Source organism: Phaethon lepturus, unplaced genomic scaffold, assembly GCF_000687285.1.
Source record: "Phaethon lepturus isolate BGI_N335 unplaced genomic scaffold, ASM68728v1 scaffold52077, whole genome shotgun sequence".
Lineage (NCBI taxonomy): Eukaryota > Metazoa > Chordata > Aves > Phaethontiformes > Phaethontidae > Phaethon > Phaethon lepturus.
This window is the reverse complement of record NW_010552140.1, coordinates 15,723-32,924: the sequence shown is the minus strand read 5'-3', so window position 1 is coordinate 32,924 and position 17,202 is coordinate 15,723. Positions and strand designations below refer to the sequence as shown.

The 17,202-nt window shown below is 46.3% G+C and overlaps 1 protein-coding gene across 1 annotated transcript in view; it reads left to right on the top strand.

The window, feature by feature from the left end:
* Window positions 1-5,059: 5,059 nt before the first annotated feature.
* The window catches only part of MTMR14 (myotubularin related protein 14), a gene marked incomplete at its 5' end in the record, with an annotated part of 27,864 nt that continues 15,721 nt past the window's right edge, over window positions 5,060-17,202 (top strand). Inside the window, 11 exons of the mRNA XM_010291122.1 lie at window positions 5,060-5,168; window positions 6,200-6,275; window positions 6,991-7,051; window positions 7,612-7,734; window positions 8,264-8,337; window positions 10,796-10,866; window positions 11,476-11,550; window positions 13,978-14,044; window positions 15,085-15,170; window positions 15,474-15,550; window positions 15,805-15,841. Coding sequence (XP_010289424.1) covers window positions 5,060-5,168; window positions 6,200-6,275; window positions 6,991-7,051; window positions 7,612-7,734; window positions 8,264-8,337; window positions 10,796-10,866; window positions 11,476-11,550; window positions 13,978-14,044; window positions 15,085-15,170; window positions 15,474-15,550; window positions 15,805-15,841 — 856 coding nt within the window. The remainder of the gene's footprint in view (window positions 5,169-6,199; window positions 6,276-6,990; window positions 7,052-7,611; window positions 7,735-8,263; window positions 8,338-10,795; window positions 10,867-11,475; window positions 11,551-13,977; window positions 14,045-15,084; window positions 15,171-15,473; window positions 15,551-15,804; window positions 15,842-17,202) is intronic.

Genomic DNA, 17,202 nt, shown 5'->3' with positions numbered 1-17,202 from the left:
TTATAGCTGGTGGTGTCAGCCGCTGGGCGCGCCGCTCCCAGGGCACCCCTCGCTGCCTGCCAGGGCTGCGCTTCGCTGCCGAGCTCCCGCGGGGTTCCTCCGAGTTCCCCAAATCTCTTAGGCTTCCTCGGTGAAAGCTGCTAAGCTAAGCCTGTAACTCGGGGGGCAGGAAGGAAACGGGTGCTGCGGGGCAGCGCCAGCTCTGCTGCGTGCTGTCTTTGCGTACATCCTACTGATTGCTGTGCTGCAGCTTGCCCAGAGATGGAAAGAGCTCGTAGTTTGGAGCAGGGCTTTGCAGTACTCTCCCTGTCTTGTTGAAGCGCCTGTGGTCTTGCTGGAAGGCCTCCAAGTTGAGAATTTTTAGTCTGGAAGTCATTTTGGGGCTGGGGGGTGGCACTGACAGGGGCTGCACAGACAATCTCAACAGGAATAGTCCAACACCCCCATGGTACGTGGGTCAGTGGGTGCTGAGGTTTAGTGAGTTAACGGGAAATGCTTGCTTGCAGTTTAGTGCAAGTGTAAGCTAACGCGTTTCTGGACTTTGACCCACAAGCTCAGAGTTGGGTTGGTCTCGCATCTGGCTGAGAGTTAGCTGCTCCCTGCAGCTCTTAACGACAGCCTCTCATTTTTTATTTTCTCTTCCAACAAAACATAATGCAATTTTGCAGCCTTAACTGTGCCCATGACGAGTAATACAATCAAAAGGACAGTGGTCACTGTCTTCCCCTTGTGGCAGTAACTGCTTTGTGTCTGGCTGCTTTGCCTGAGGAAGGGAAACCGTCAGCAGCTGTGCTGCCAGGTGGGCTGGGTGCTGCAGGAGGGGATCTTTTGGAAAACAGCCGCAACTGATTGTCAGGTGGGAGAATTCTGCTTAACAGTTAGATCAGATTAGAAAAGATTAAGCCCCTTGCTGCAAAAAAACGGAAACTGAACTCTGAAGCTGTAAATGTAACTAGGACTGTCTTTAGGGAAGAGAAACCAAATGCTTCTGCTTTTCCTGCTCTTGTAAAAGCAAAAGATGTTTAATTTTTCTGGTGAGTATTTAAAACAAGTGTACTTACGGTCAGTGCCCTGTTTTCTTCCGAGACCGTTGTAAGCCAGCGGTGGCAATTGACATTTTAAATACTGATTCTTTCCAAGTCTTGATGTGCTCTCCCAGTGAGTCACGGAAACAGACTACCCTTCTTCATCCCTCTCCTCCTGATTTCTGGATGATAATCTCTATAAAAGTTGCTAAACAATTTTAGACAAATCCAGTTTTTAGTTACATCATTGTACTCTGTGGAATAATTATGAAATAGAGACTGTTGCACTTGTGTTACTGAACACAAGAACCTCTTCCAGTGAATGGGACACTGCCTTTAAGACCGAATGTCTTTGGCTGCCTTTCATCTTTGTAACATTCTTAATCAGCTGGTAAGATCTCCTTGAAGTGTGCAGGGTTCCTCGCACCTCTGAGAATACCAAGGTTTTTTGGAAGCAGTTCTCACTTACCTGAACTCAGCACTGCCCAATCGGTTCTGCTGGTACAGCTTCTTCTGAAGCTGTGCAGGGAACCAGCAAAATGTGGATATTTTTTCCTGATCCTGTTCATTCTGTGGCTGGGCAGCTGGGGAGGAAGGGTATTGCTTCATCAGACTTTGCTAACAGTACTCTGAAATCCAGGCAGGTGCTGGAGGTAGCAGGAGGAATTTGCTGTGTGGTTTTTTTTTTGCTATCAACCAAGGTAGCTGTATGCTCCTTGGTTAGGTGCTGCTTGTGAGGAGGCACAGAAAGTAGCAGAATGCATCTGACAGCTAGGAGCACCTTCCCTGTGCTTGGAGAACTCTGACGTCCCCCATAGAAGGAGCGGGCAGATGCAGCAGGCAATGGAAATGGAGGTTCTTTACTTGCTGTCTTAGAGTTACTGTGACTGTGCTTAATGAAAATGTCCAGATTTCAGACACAGGCAATGACTTTGGTTTCACCTGACAATCTTGTTATGTGTCTGCATTCCAAACGAATATGATCACAGTTGCACAGCCTAACAATGTGAGAGGAATGCTTTGGTTCCAGTGCTGTTATGGCTACCCAAAGAGAAGCATCTCTGCTTCAGACATGTATAAAACGTACAGTTGCCAAAACAGTTGCTTACTCTCATAGGATATGTTTCCCTTGCATTTAAAAAGGTGAATTCATGTTTGGAGTCGGATTTTTGAGGGTAAGGTGAGTGGGAAATTAATACAGAGGTAAAGTTGCCCAGCAGTATCTTCTGGAAAAAAAACTTCTGAAGAACACCCCCCCCCCAACACCTGAAAGTCAAAAAAACCTGAAGAGTTAAGATACACATCATTCCTTCTACCTCGTTCTCTACTTTGTCCCAAGCAACCTTAATGATGTTCTTTCACACTGCTGTTTGAGTTCTCTGTTTTCTGAACCTTCTTCAATAGATTTTACTCCTACCTATGCTGCACTTAATCACTTGTCCCTGTAAGAGCATTGCACATGTTCTTCAGAGCAGCCTTTCCTGTTGCTACAGTAGTCTCAATGCAACTATGTTCACTTACCGTGTTTATCTCCAGCTCGTGTTTATCTCTGGCTTTACTGACAACTGTTCTTGAGACAAGAAGGTCCGAGAGCCCTGTTTGTAGCACAGCAGTGATAGATAGCAGAGAGGGTCTCTCCAGTGTGTGTGTAGGCTTCCCAAGGAACAGGCATGGGAGCCTGGGAGAGGAACTCATCCTTCCATGTCGCCAGTGGGGCACTGGGCTCCGCGCTTGCCTCATGTCCCAGGTTCCTGCCAAGCTGTTCAGACTCATTCCCCAGTGCTGTGATGCCTCTATGGGGAAGTGCAGTTAGTGTGCTGAGAGGTGGGACGTATCAACTTGTCTCAGCTCCCTGGGGAGGTGCTTCTCTTATTATTTCTGATCATCCAGGCATCTGATTTTTGCCAAATCCCATTTTCTGGACTTAGAAGCAGTGCCACAGAGCTATTCTGGTAACACCATATTAAAGTTCTTGTTTCCATCTTTGTGTTTACAAAGGAAATGTAAAGACAGCTGAAGCAGAGTGCCGGATGTGTCTCTTAATTCATTTAAAAACAATGCCACAAACAAATCTGTACGTCAGAATCTCTGAAAGTGTCAAAATAGTTTGTTTTCAGGAATTGCATTCAAAGGCATCTTGTCTCTAAGTGCTCACAGACCGTTCCTGCAGGGTATGTTATTCACATGCTCTCTGAGGAGGGACACAGATGGCGAAGCGGAGCTCTTGGCTGTTTGCAGTGACAGCAGTGAGCGGAGTTTGGGTTGTGTTGATCAGGCACGTGCTTCTCTTGCCAGCACACAATCTCACGCACTCCTCTGTAAAGTATATTGTGTTAGCGTTTTCCTGTGTTTGCACTTAGCACCCTTGTGTCCACGACATTTGAAGAAGATTAGCTCAGGTTCTTGTTCTTTAAATTCTGGTAGATGTCAAAGCTCTTTGGAGCTGGGCAACCAAAATAGTTACAAATGTGTTATATGAAAAATACTAAGCCTCTAACTACAAATTCTGAAAACTTAGTCCTTTTTTTAAAAAAAAAAAAAGTAGGATTAGGTGTTCTTGGTCACTGTCTCCCTGCTTCCACCAGCACTACCTTGTATAATCTTTTCCATAAACACATCAATTTTCATGTTAAGAATAGATTCTTTTTTTTAATCCTTCACAGAATGGCAGCTGCAGGTAGGTTGCTCCATGCTCACTGATTCTGAAGCTTAGTAACTTTCTTTTAACTTCTAGCATAAAGGTATTAATTTGTTCTTTGGCCAGCATTGTCCTTCGCCTTTGAGTTCTTCTTCCCCTCCGTTGTTCTCTCCTTCACCCTAATGTATATGTTGTTGTACCCTCACTTCATCTTCATCTGCTCTGCCAGTCAATCTGTGGTGGTTTCTTTTGCAACATAGACTGTCCCCTGGCCATCCTAATCATCTTGCTGTGCCTTTTCAGGTGTGGGTAGGTCCCTAGAATCAGATGCCTTACCTCAGCTGAGATATTGTGCTCTGCATGGTAATGCCGGTACTTCTCCATCCCACTGGAGAGTTTCCGGTGATCTTATTTGTCCCTTTTTTCAGAATTACCATATTGATAACATACAGGTATCCAGAGATCAACCAGTTCGTCTAGGCTCTTCTGCTAAGCTCTGCTGCTGGAAAGGGCTAACCGGAAGTTCTTGTTGATAATCTCTAAGAGCATGACCAGGCAGGTCTATATTTCCAGCCTTCATCTAGTTTCTATTATGTCAGTCTGGATGCTTCTCCAATTCCTTGTTGAAACTCTGGTCTTCCTGCATTGATGGATTCTTCTGAAGGTCTGTATAGTTCAGAAGTCAGTTTGGATTCCTATCAAATGTAGACTGGTACTTGGACAAGTTACAGCAATTTTAACTTGTTTCCAAAGTGTCTCCAATGTGGGACACGTTTCTGTTGTGCTTTAACAAGAAAACAAAAAAAAATCTAGTTATACAATTGAAGCTGACATTAGTCTAACTACCCTGCTAAACCCACTAGCTGACTTACAGATAATTGTCTAATTACCCAGCAATGCACATGCTCAAGTGACCAGAACTAAGGTTCATTGCAAGCTTTGATTCTCTATTTTATTTATTTTTGCTTGCAAAAATATCACTCTGATAGTGAAATCACTCTGAGTGCTGAGCTTCTTTTTGATAGAAAGGTAGTGGGGTGGAAAGCAGAACATGTATTTTTGTAGACACTGGTGTACTCTGGTAGTCTAATCCAAGTTAGTCTGTGGCAGACCATTCTGATGGTACTTGTATTGCCAGCACATTGCTGTTCCTGAAGATGCTCGCTGTCATGTACGGTGCAGCTGGTCTTTCAAAATAAAGAAAAGGAGACAGAAAAGCATCCATACCTGTTGTATAGCAGCAGAAGCAGTTCTTAAAGAAAATGTTGCTTGCTAACTTCAGAGCTGGCTTGTAGGGCAAAGGGATGGGGATTACAGCCCAGGGTGTCTGTAGCAGCTTTGCTGAAGGACGTGTGAGAAGATGCTCTGTGTACTGAACTGAATCTCTGTCCACTAGGTTTGAGAGCACTGTGCAGGTTGGCAAACTGCAGGACCTTATCAACCGAAGTAAGATGGCAAGGTGTAGAGGACGATTTGTTTGCCCAGTCATTCTGTACAAGGGAAAGGTAAAACTTCATGTGTTACATGTCTTAACTTAGAAAATGAGCTTTCTCCCTGCTGTTTGAACTGCACAGCCGTGTCTTCAGTCGTTACCTTTCCAAATGCTGTAAAAAATCTGTTCTTGGGTACAAGAAGGCAGCCTGTAGTGGTAGGTAGCATTTGCTGTCTAGGCTGCGTAAATCATCTGTGGGGGCTTTGGGCTATTTTACCTCACCATGTCATGAGAATTGCACCAAAGAGCAAACATTTTCTCCGTATGTACGTCCCTTCTGAAGGACCAAAGATGGTCTTTGAGAGGCAAAAGACAACTATTGCCACTTTCTGCTGCTTACTCTTCCCAGCAGTGAGCTCCCTTTGAATAACTTTTCTCTCTAAAGAGAAGTTCCCTTTGTCTGTTCCCTGGGGAGGCAAGGTTGCATAAATGGCCTTAGGAATGTGTGGGCTTGTCTGCAAGGGGATCTGTAAGAAAGTGAAATTAGATTAATTTTTAGGCGGATTACTTGTGTTGAAGCCTTGTAGGAGTAGTCTCATTTAGAATTTAAGTAGCTTAATTCAGTTTTCTTAGTTCAGTTTAGAAACACTGTATGAATGGCAAAATCATACCTGTGGCAATTTTAATCTAGCTTGACTGAAGCCATCATGGGCTGAACCTGCTGACCTTTTTCTGCAGGAGTGAACTGCCTGGAGTTGTACTGGGACCATGCATAATCTTATCCACAGGAATGTGAAAATAAGGCTCAAGCAGGGTATTAACAGAGCATGGATGTTGCTAACTTGGCTGTATTAGTTGACTGTATTAGTGAATTGGAGAACTGGAGATGAAAAAGTGATTTAAAAACTAGGTACAGACAAAGGCACTTGTGAGTTTGATGTGTTTGGAGAACTCTATCTGGACCAGGGTTGCAGGGGAGACTGCTGAGAGGTGGTAGTTGTAGGTAGCAACCGTTCCTGTGAAAACATGACAGCAAACAGGCCAGAGACTTATAAGGGGAAGAATCCTGGGGCATGCATGGTTAATAACAAAATATTCCTCCAGCATATTTGCAGATCAGCAACGCTGGCCGGCTGGGGAGAGCTCTATGGGCGCACTGGCTACAACTATATCTTCTCAGGTGAGTGAAGAGCCATTTGTCACTGTCTGCCTGGTAAGGCTGGTCAGTGTTGGGACAGTGACCTACACACGAGAGCAAGCTCTTCCTGAGAGCTGATGCAGAGCTCTAGCATGGACCTGCTTGTACCCAGGCCTGGCATGTTAGAGCAAAGACTGAAATCTTATGTCCATTTCCAAGCACCATACTACAGGACAGCGTCATAGTTTATGAGAAGGAGTGACAAAAGAACTTGAGGCTGAAGAATGAGTTATGGGAAGTGTGTAGGCAAGTAAAGCAACCCAAAAGATTCAGGGTACTGATTCCCAAACATAGGGTGTGGGAGTAATGGAAGGAAGAGGATAAGAACTTGCTGTTGCTTAGCTAATCATTGGGAATCAAATCCTGCTAATGGTGAGACATACTGGACTCTAGGGAGAGCTCTTCAGGGGATTATCAGGTGTCTGTAGTGTGGGAGCTGAAGCCTGGCTTAACAAAGCATATTGGGGTGTCCTTCTGGCTGTCAGTTTGACCTGCCTAGGTCCTTTGCAATGACAAGGGAAGAGTTGGCTATGAGAAAATGGACTTTTCAGGAAGAGGAAATGTGGGGTACCATTGAGAGCACTTATGTGTAGAGGGAGGGTACCAAACCATGGCTGCCTTGGGTGCATGCATATCTTGTCAGATTGAGGATTGAATTGGTTTACACAAGCTTCAGTTCTTAACACCTTCCTTGCAGGTGGTTCTGATGATGCTTGGGCAGATGCAGAAGACGTTTCAGAGGAAGATTCTGTACTGAGGTTTGTATGCATCACTGGGATGGGGAAAAGGGAGTTTGGACCAAAGCTGACTGGCTCTGCCACTTAATTCTGCTATTTCCTAGGCTGGACTTAGGGTACAGGCTTGAGACCATCATGAAGCTTGGAATCTTACTTTCCTTGCTTTTGAGAAAGTTTTGAATGCTTATGGCTGGCTAAACCCAGTGTAAACAAAGCCTGCTAATCTCTTTCCAGAGGGAAGTGCTGGAGACAGGAATATATACAGCCATTTTAAAAGGTGTTTGAATTACATGGCCATGTTTACTTCATCAAAAACTACATCTCCAGGCTGGAGAAATTGTTCTATATCTTACATGCTTTTTGCAGAACAGAGTGAGACATGGGAAGGGACCCCAAGCACGAAGTTTGCAGTATCGGTTCATTGCAGAGTTTGACTCCGACCTGTGGAGACAAGGCTCGTGCTATGTGCCTTGTGGCTAGAAGCAGTTCAGGGGAGAGCTGTGGCAGTGTTGTGCAAAGAATCAGACTCAATGTGGTCAGTTTTCCATGCTCATTTTGCTTTGCCTTGTTCTGTCTTGCAGAAATGCAGACTCTCAGCTGTTTGACAAAGTCAGAGGGCATGACATCAAGCTGCTTCGATACCTGTCTGTCCGATATATCTGTGACCTGATGGTGGAAAACAAGAAGGTGAAGTTCGGCTTGAAGTGAGTCTAGGTTCATTTGTTTTTCTGCAGGCTTTGGATTGCAGCTAGTGTAGCCCTTACATGTGAATTGCTATTGGGCATGTACTCAGCATCATGGGAGCAGTCCCTGGACAAGTACTACAGCAGGATCAGTTAGCTGATGCTGTCAAGAGAATCCCAAGGTTTTAGGCCAGAGAAAACTGTATCAATGGGCAAGACAGCTGCTTTCATCTGTCTTCTGCAGTCTGAGTAGGTTTTCTCTGTAGAGTTTGTGGTGATGTGACAGTCACCCCTTCAGGAAGGGGAGAGTAAAGGAACCCTCTGCTTGTGTAGAGGAACAGAGGGAGATGTTTCTCCTGGTATTTCTCTCAGAGGAAAGCTGTAGTGGTTTTGGGCTATACCTTTTTAGCTGAATTTTTTAAGTTCTGCCCCTGCTCACTACTGAGTCAAGTCATTTTGCAGGGAGATGCGACAGGTAGCTTTTTGGGTGCTAGTATCTCTGTGAAAAATACTCTACAAATGCCTGCTGTTTTCCTCTTGTCCTGTGCAGTGTGACGTCTTCTGAGAAGGTGGACAAAGCTCAACGTTATGCTGATTTCACGCTTCTCTCCATCCCATATCCAGGTACAGGACTGATGTCCAGAGGGACTCCCAAGGGACAGGTGACAATCCGTTTCTGGGGACTGGGAACTACCGCTGTGTGTGTGCGTGTGGTAAAATGACTGTGGCTTGCTGAATGTTTCCGGTGCTCCCTCTGGGGAGAAGCTCTTTTCAACTGAGAACAGCGCAACGAATCTGGATGCTCTGGCAGCGTGAGTCAGCATTAGGCACTCTTTGAGGTGGCAAAATAATTTCTCAGCAGTTCTAATTAATTCAAGCGTGGAGAAAGTCCCAGAGGTGGAACTGGCATTAAGATGGCCTTTGACATCCCTGCAACTCCAAACTACCGCTTGATACAAAATATGTATCTTGCTCTGTGTTATGTAAAACCCCAGTTCTTAAAGTTTTCTAATCCTGGTGTTCCAGAGCACCACTGTAAGATATTCTCAGTGCTAGGCAGAACTGCTAACCTGAGCCTGCAACGTATGACTGAGATGCAGACCACTCCAGCCCGTCTCCCTGGCTATATTAGTCGCTGTGCCTAGCAACCACTGCTGGGTCACTTGCTGCACTCTTAAAGATGAGCTGAATATTGCTGCCTGCCTGCTGATGTCAGGCTCAGTGATAGGATTGGATGTGAGACTGCTGTGCTTGAGGTCTGTCCACAAGAAAGGACTCTTCTTTATCCCTTGTGCACAAAGAAAGGGAGAGGAGAAAACAAAACCCAAAACTGTTGTGGATGTTCCAAACCTTTCCTTGATTCCTAGTCGTTGCCCTTAAACATTTTTTTGTTGTTTTAAAAAAGTATATTTCCTTTCATACAGAAATTAGTGACAGTTCAGAGAAGCTGCATGAAGATTTCTATTGAGTTTGCCATGCAGATTGCCAAGGTGTACAGAAATAAAAGTATTATGGCACAGGTGTATGTTGCTGCCATATGCCTCACCAAACTTAGAACATGAGAGACAGTGTACACAGGTTTTTTGTAGGGTTTGTAAAGAACGAAGAAGAGTTGCGCTGTAGAGTTTTTACTGTATGGGAATCTGCATATTGTATGCAATATTCAGTGATGGTCCTTCCTCTTCTGCCATCTGGGACAGCTGCTTTCTTAGCAGTTCTTCACTGCCACACTAGAGGTAAACCTTATAAAACTGGAAATTCTCCCTGCAGATACTGACCAATTTCAGCAGTGCTGGTCCATAGAGGAATGTTGTCATTCTGTTAAATCTAAGGCATACACATCTACAGATCAGCAGCCCCTCTAGTGACTGGCCAAATGCTGTGATACATTCTTGTCAATGTTTCTAGGTTTGCATTGAAAGAATTTCTGTTTTGTAATTTGTCTCTAAAGTCATTCTGAGATTCTGTTGTCTTAGATAAGCCAAGTAGTGTCCAGATATGACTGACTAGCGTGAAAGACTTGGGTTAAAGTGGGGTGTCTGTAGAAGCTTTTGTGCTCTCCAGTGCAGAAAAAACTTCTTTTCCATTTGACTGGTAGCTGGCATTTGTAGATGCCAATAGTTACTGCCATAATCCCCCATTCTTTGCTTTAAGCCGTTGTTTAATTGGAGTTAAATCCCAACTGACCGATTGCTTCCTGACTCTGTGTTTTTGAGGGCTAGTCCTGTCCTTGCACAAAGATTTTTTTTTTTTTTTTTTTTGGCCATTGGAGTTACTTGAGACTTGCAGGGTAGGAATCATTGCCTGTGTTCCATGCCTGGCACAGGGGTGTCTGGGTAATGTGGGCACTGTGGCACTGCTGGGGCATGCAACAGTACATTGGGAGAGGTGTTTCGTGTAGCCTGCAGGCAGCTGCAGCGCTAATGGTGCTGCTCAGCTGTGACTAAGTGACTGCAGTTTGCAGCAGAGACTTCCAATAGTTGTTTGAGAAGAGTGGAGCCAAAGCATACATTTTAGAAAGGGAGGGCCTAGGGGAAAGCTTGGAAATGGTTATCTACCTGCTTCCTTCAGATAGGGCAATTCACGTGTTTGAAAGAGGAGACTTAAATGTGAGAGAAATCACAGCTGCCTCTGACAGAGCCCTTTCTTGTTACCTGCAGCAAATGCCCTGTGAAAGTTGGCTTTCCCCAGAGCTCTGCCAACACCTCCTTTTGCTGGTTTCTTCTCACTCAGCATGCCAGGTTGATGCCTTAGATCTATGCAAAAGCCAATGACCCTGGAAAGCATAGTTCCTTGGTGAAACCTCTTGTCTGGGAAAGAGCAAAATCTGTCCCTCACACTCCACATTTGCTGTGTGTTTGGAGTTGGCCCTTCGCTCTGGGAGTGTGGTGACTGCTGAGCATTGTTGCTGCTGGAAGGCCGTGCTGCACATTGATTACTGCTCTTCTCTTCCTGCAGGCAGCAGTTTTCATTGGTTTGGTGCTCTGGAGCTTGGGGCTGCCAGCACTTCCAGTCCCACAAGGCACTTCAGTTGTTAGATATCAGTTAGCTGAATGGTTGTTCATTATCTCTTTCCTTGCAGGCTGTGAATTTTTTAAAGAGTACAAAGACCGGGATTATACAGCTGAAGGTCTGATATTTAACTGGAAACAGGTACATGGATGTTACAAAATGGAGAGCTGTGGGCTTGAGTCTTACCTCAGTTTACCTCAGCGTTCCTGAGCGATGGTGTATGTTGTGTGTTTATCTCTGATCACAAAGAGGAAACCAACAGGACAAACAAAACAGATAGTGAATGTACTAAATTATTCATTGTTAAATTCGTATGTAAAATAAATGAATCATTATCCTGAAGTCCAGGGTGCTTGACCTCTCAGGGGGAAGTATGGGTTGCTCCTGGTTTTGGATTTGATATCTTACTGATAGCCTCTGTTCTCAGTTCTGTCTTCACATTCTGTCTCCTGCTGAGGGGGGTGGTTGAGTGGAGCAGCCCTACAGGAATTCAGAAACTAACATGCCTTGTCCCTGGCTTTCACTGACGGGAGCACAGAAAAGCTCCTCTTGTCCATTAGTTCTTCTAAGAGGCTGTGAGTGAGTTCTTACCACTGCAGGTTTGTGCATTCAAAGATGCTTTGCTGAGATGCTGTCTCTTAGATGCACCATTTGGCATTTGGTTTTTTTGTTTGGTTTTTTTTTTTCTGGAACTTGCTGCCTTCAAGTCATGGTTTTTCTCTGACCAGTTGTGTTTGGGTTTTTTTGCAGGATTACGTAGATGCTCCATTAAGTATCCCAGTCTTTCTGACCCAATCTCTGAATATTGATTGGAGCGAGTACCAGGTGAGCAAAACAGGCATATCTGTGGGAGGTCAAAGATTCAGTCAGGAAGGGTCAGTGAAGATTTGAAGTCTGACTTGCTCCTGTTTGCCATAATCTGGCTCACTTCATACTATCCCAGTGGGAGTGGGACTGCAGACTTGACGGATCAGTATAGCAGTGGAAATCCTCTACCCAAAAGGCAGCTGACTGTAACATCAAATCTTTTTCTGTAGCTTGCGTAAAGCTTGCAATCCGTTAGGGAGGTATGTCGCTGACAAAGGTAAGGAACATGCCAGCAAACACAAAGCAGTATTATTTGCTCACAGTCTTAGCTAGATGCCTGCCTGCAGTTGGCAGACTTCCATGGCTGTGGAGAGTCTTGAGAAAGGTCAGCCTTCCCTGATGTGAGCAGTAGCCAAGTGACTAGACACCTTCTTCATGGGTGTGCAAGGTGCCTGTCCTATGAGAGAAGAGTAGAAAATCCTAACTGAGCATAGCAGGTCTCCATTCCTTATTACTGTGGCAGCATCGCAAATGGTAATTGAAATCTTACGTTTGCCCAGGCTTTGAGGTTTACCTTTGTTCATACCAGAGAGCATCACCTTATGCTGCTGATTTACTATGCTCCATTTCACACATCAGTGGACCTACCAATCCCCCCAGGTTTTGTGATGATTTAACTGTACTGGAGCGTGCCGTGCTCCTATGCGTTGCGGCTGGAAGCACCACAGAACTAGCAGAGCTCCCCGTGCTGGGCCAGCATTTGTCAGTCAGTGATGTAAATAATGTTTAAGTGCTAGCATAAGCAGAATCACGGAGAAGTAGCTTGCTATGTTGAAGCAGAACTAATGGGACCACAGCTTGTTTATGACTAGAAACTTGTTCACTAGAATACTGAGCAGCCAGTATTTTAAAAGGGATATTAAAAATTGAAGAGGATGTAATAAATAGATGCGGAAATGATCTGAGGACTGGAGAAGGTGCTTCACTTAAAGCTGGAGTTCTCAGTCTGTTTAGGTAATCACAAAGGTGATGGAGGGTTGACTTGATTAATGTGTTAAGTACATTTGCAGGGAGAAAATACTAATTCTAAAGCACTCTTCAATCTGGGGAAGAAGAGCTGCACAGGAAGCAATATCTGCAGTCTGACATCAGACCTTCAAATAAGGAAAAGCAGTCTTGCATGTTATTTTTGAGGATGATCTGTTGGAACATGCTGCCAAAGGAGTGATGAACTGTCACCTCTAGTTGTGGTGCTTCTCTGGGCAGATGTGTTGCCAAGTGCAAGCTTCAGGGTGTATGTGGAGCAGCTGAACAAAACTTTCTGGTTTGTGATACAGAAAGATCAGACTGGATGATCAGATGATTCCTTCTGACATAAGCACAAGATCGGGTTGAATTAGGCAGATAAAAGACTTTGGAAGGATATGTTTTTCTGCCCTGGGCTGAGTGTGTCCCCCATTTCCCTATTCTTTTGTTGCTGTGCAAGCTTCACAGCAGAGCAATGTGTTCTTTGTCTGACAGGAGTCTTAAGTGTGGTTATGCATACACGTGCACACATGCAAGCACACAGCAAGTGTTCTATTGCTGGGAGTCAGATGTCACTTAACTCACTAACACTGTCATGATGAAACATGTGGCCTTCTCCTTGCCTTTTCCTTGCCCCTGCTGTCCCATTTTCCTTGGGCTAGTTCTGGCTCTGATTGCTGGAATTCCCTGCTTCCTCTCAAGATCAAGAGTGGCACACTTGAGTTTGTTGTGATGTTTTTCACCTGCATTTCTAGTAGTGCTGCAAGGTTTCTGAGTTCAGAGCCCCTCTGTGGTACTGCTGCTACTCGGGCGTTACTGCAGAAGTCCAGTGCCTGTCTGGAGCAGCTCGGAGTGGCTCCACAGACAGCCTCCTGGGGCCATTTACAAGGATCAGAGAGTTTGGGGCAAAGCACTTGGGTTCTGGGAATGGGCTGCTGACCTTGGCCTGCTCACCCCATGGTGCTACTCACGTCACGTATGCAGCTGTAACATGGCTGCTGAGCCATTTGGTAATGTGCACGTTGGGGTGGGGCTGCAGAACTGGGTCAGTGCTCAGCAGGTGTTTGCTGGCTCACATTAGTCTCTCCGAACATAGTCTGCTTGGAGCTTTGGGGCTGCAGATAAGCGGGTTCTGTGCCAGCCAGGCAGACAGGAGAGATGGCCTTTTATTTTATTTGTTTTTTTATTTTTCCCTGCCTGGTCTCTTGTCTCTGAGTGCCTTTTGCAGAGGATGGGATGAGTAGGTAGAACACCAAGGGTGTCTGTCAAGAGTCTGTCACTCTGAGGAATGGCCGTGGGGTTATTTCTGCTTCACTGTTGTTCTGGATAGAGAAGCCAAGAGCATGGCAGGCTCTGAACTGCAGAGCAGCCTTTTGCTGTGGGCAGACCCTTACCATCAACACTTCTCTTTCTGCATAGAGCTGGGACCTCGTGCAGCAGACACAGAACTACCTGAAGCTGCTGATCTCCATCATCAATAGCGATGGTAAGGCAAACTCCATGCTCCCAGTGGTCTAACTGGAGCAGTTGCTTTCTCTGGAAGAACAAGCTGATGGTGTTAGAGCCACTGTGGATCAGTTCCCAATACGAAGAGTCACTTTCTAGTGTTTCAATTCTCCACCTTCCAAACAGGGTAATGGTCCTAGCATCTCAGGGTTCCAGCTCCCCTCTTAGAGAGGGACCTTGCTGATCCCTTGAAGACCCTCTTCTCTCAGGGGTGGAGGGTTATCTGAAAACTTTAGCTAAAGTTTTACTACTTTAAAGCTGAAGAGAACAAATGTTTGTTCCGTTCCTTTTGCTCCTAAAGAACTCTTGCTCTTTATTTGCTGAACATCTGTGTTTTGTCCCCTCAGCCTGGGGTCTCATTAGGTGCTTATTTAAGAGCCCCTTCCATCCTCTGTCATCACAGCCACCCCAGCTCCTCAAAGGGCGTGTATTGCTCTGTGTTGGCATCCATTTCCCTCTAGGCACTGTGACTTTGTATGTAGCACTATTGGATAGATGGAGCCATGTGTGGCTCTGCCAGCACAGCCAACAACAGACTCTCCTGCAGCTGTTGAGCTTGGGAAAACTGCAAGTTTTCTGGAGAGCATAAGAGTGATGTCCTGCGTGTGCTTATGCTCAACGTGTATCAGCAGAAAGAGTGGTGAGACTGAAAAAACGTTCTGTTGGAGCAGGTTTCTCTCTGATGTGGGGATAGATTGTGATAGTGGGTCGCAACTGGGTAGGTATGTGTTCTGGGTAGCAAAGTGATGTTCATACCTAGTGACTTCACGTCCTGAGCAGCTGTCAGGACCAGGACAGCACATCAGCTGGGGCTGCTGACAATCCAGGACACTCTGAGCAATTTCTTGGATGCTGTATTCAAGACAAAATGTTCTGGCTTGGTGGCTGATCTCTGCTCTTGAGCCCAGACTGTTGGGATGGAGGGTAGCTTGTTGCTACAGATTTGCCATAAAGAAAAGCCATTGCTGTTGTTACAACATCCTTTTTTTCCTTTCTCCTTTCTATTCCCACCGGGAACAGATGACAGTGGGCTCCTGGTGCACTGTATATCCGGTTGGGATCGAACTCCTCTCTTCATCTCCTTATTGCGCCTCTCCTTATGGGCTGTGAGTACCTGGCTGACCTGCTCTGCTTCTGGGGGTGGTTGCTTGGAGGGTGAAGCAACTGTGTCACCAGGAAGTGGTGGTGGAGCAGTTAATGTTCCTTTTGATCATTTTTGGCTTCAGAGGGGATGTGGATTGGCTTTGATGTGGAGCCCAACATGCTGTCCTGCCATCAGGCATGGTATCACAGGCAGGTAGAGCAAGCTGGGCATCTTGGATCACCATGACAGTTTTCAGTTGATTGTGAATTCCCAAGTCCCGATCCCCAGGGCTGCTGCCTGAAAGCTGTTCTCATTTGCTTTGCAGGATGGGCTGATCCATGCATCCCTGGAGCCATCTGAGATTCTCTACCTGACAGTGGCCTATGACTGGTTTCTCTTTGGGTAGGCACACTTAAGTTTTACTTGCATATGCATCCCTGCGCAGCAAGGAAGGAGCCTTCAAGGGGGTCATCTTTGGTGTTTGGTCACAACCAAAGGTGGATATTGGGTCAGGGGCAGCTCCCAAAGAGCTGTGATGGGAGGGGCTGATGCCTTTTTTTACCTGGAGGCTCAGGCATCTGGGTGTTCCTGACAGCTTGTGTTCCGCTGATGCTGGCTTCCAGCGTTTGACTGAGCTTCTCTTGCTTTCTTTCCAGGCACATGTTAGTCGATCGACTCAGTAAAGGAGAAGAGGTGAGCGTCTGGCCTGGGGCAGTGGCTAAGCACTGCTTTACGGTTCTCAGTGTACTTGTTTACAGTAGCAACATTCACTGCCTGCTTCTGGTAGTATCAGGGGTCTGGATGGGCTCTAAAAAGATTGTTCGGGTGCTGAAAACATGAGGTAGGAGCCTTGCCCTGTGACTTCCCGATGCATAAGGTGTGAGAATGCTTTTCTCTCAGGTTTGGTTGGTGGGTGTTAGTCCTGCCAGTGCTCCTGCTGTGCCGTGCTGTTAGTGTTTGGGCCCCTGGTGAAGAGGTTCTGGGACTTGCTGTTCTGCTCAGCAATGAGAAGGGATGCTTGTGACTCCCGGGAGCTTGGAAATAAAGCTGTATAGTCTTGTGTGCTTGTCCTGAGTGCCAGCTCTCCTGCCTGGGTGCTGCAGCTGCATGTGGTTTGCATGTCATCGTGGGCTCATGGAGCAGCTTGTGCTGGTGTGTATATCTGGCGGGTGCATCTGTAAGTGGACAGATAGATCTGGGGAGCAGTTAAGATTAGTGGAACTAATTGTCTTCAAATTTTTCACTGTTTGATGGCAGAAAATGAGTGCTCTGACTTTAGTTGCAGTACACTGCAATATCCTTTTTGGGTAGAGATCAAGAGGTGGGGAGAATGTCTAACCCTGTTGCTAATCCCCTGTTCCTTAGACTCTCACCTCGCTAGGGAATCCCCTCCCTCTGAACAGCAGAGCCGGGACCCTGGCCTATTTTCCATCTTTCAGGGGTCCAGGACCCCTTGTATTAGTGTTGTTCCTCCCATTCATTCCTTTCTCAGAGCTCTGCTGGCTTGAGCCTGGCAGCTCTGCTCTGTGCCTGCTTGGCCAAGGGCAGAGGTGGTAGCTGCAACAGGAGGGAGGCTGCATGGCTGCCTCTAGCACTCCCAGCTCCGCACTGCTCAGCTCTGTGCAGGTAGGTGGGGTGGCAGAGGCACAGCGGGGTGAATGCTGCGGGGCACCAGCTTGGGACTACAGGCGCTGCAGGTACTGCATGCTTCCAGGTGTGATACAGCTGTGGTGCCAAGGTGGAGCATGCAGCTCTAACCCTGCTAGCCCTGCTGGGTTTGCTGCTTACCTGGGTGTATAAGCAGCTGCTGGGGGCCACCTCTTTTCCGTTCTGCACTGATGTCATAAGTACATGCTGTGTGCTTGTGGCATGTGTGCAAGACATTGATGAGACCTGTGTACACCTTTCTTTCTGGGCCTCCCCATGGCAGGGAACAGAGGGTCAGTTTAATGTGAAAAAGAAGGCCCAGGATGGGGTGGTGGCAACCCATAGCACATGGGCTGCAGATTTTTTCGCTATCTCCTTCCTGCCAGCACCTCCCTACCAAGATAAGC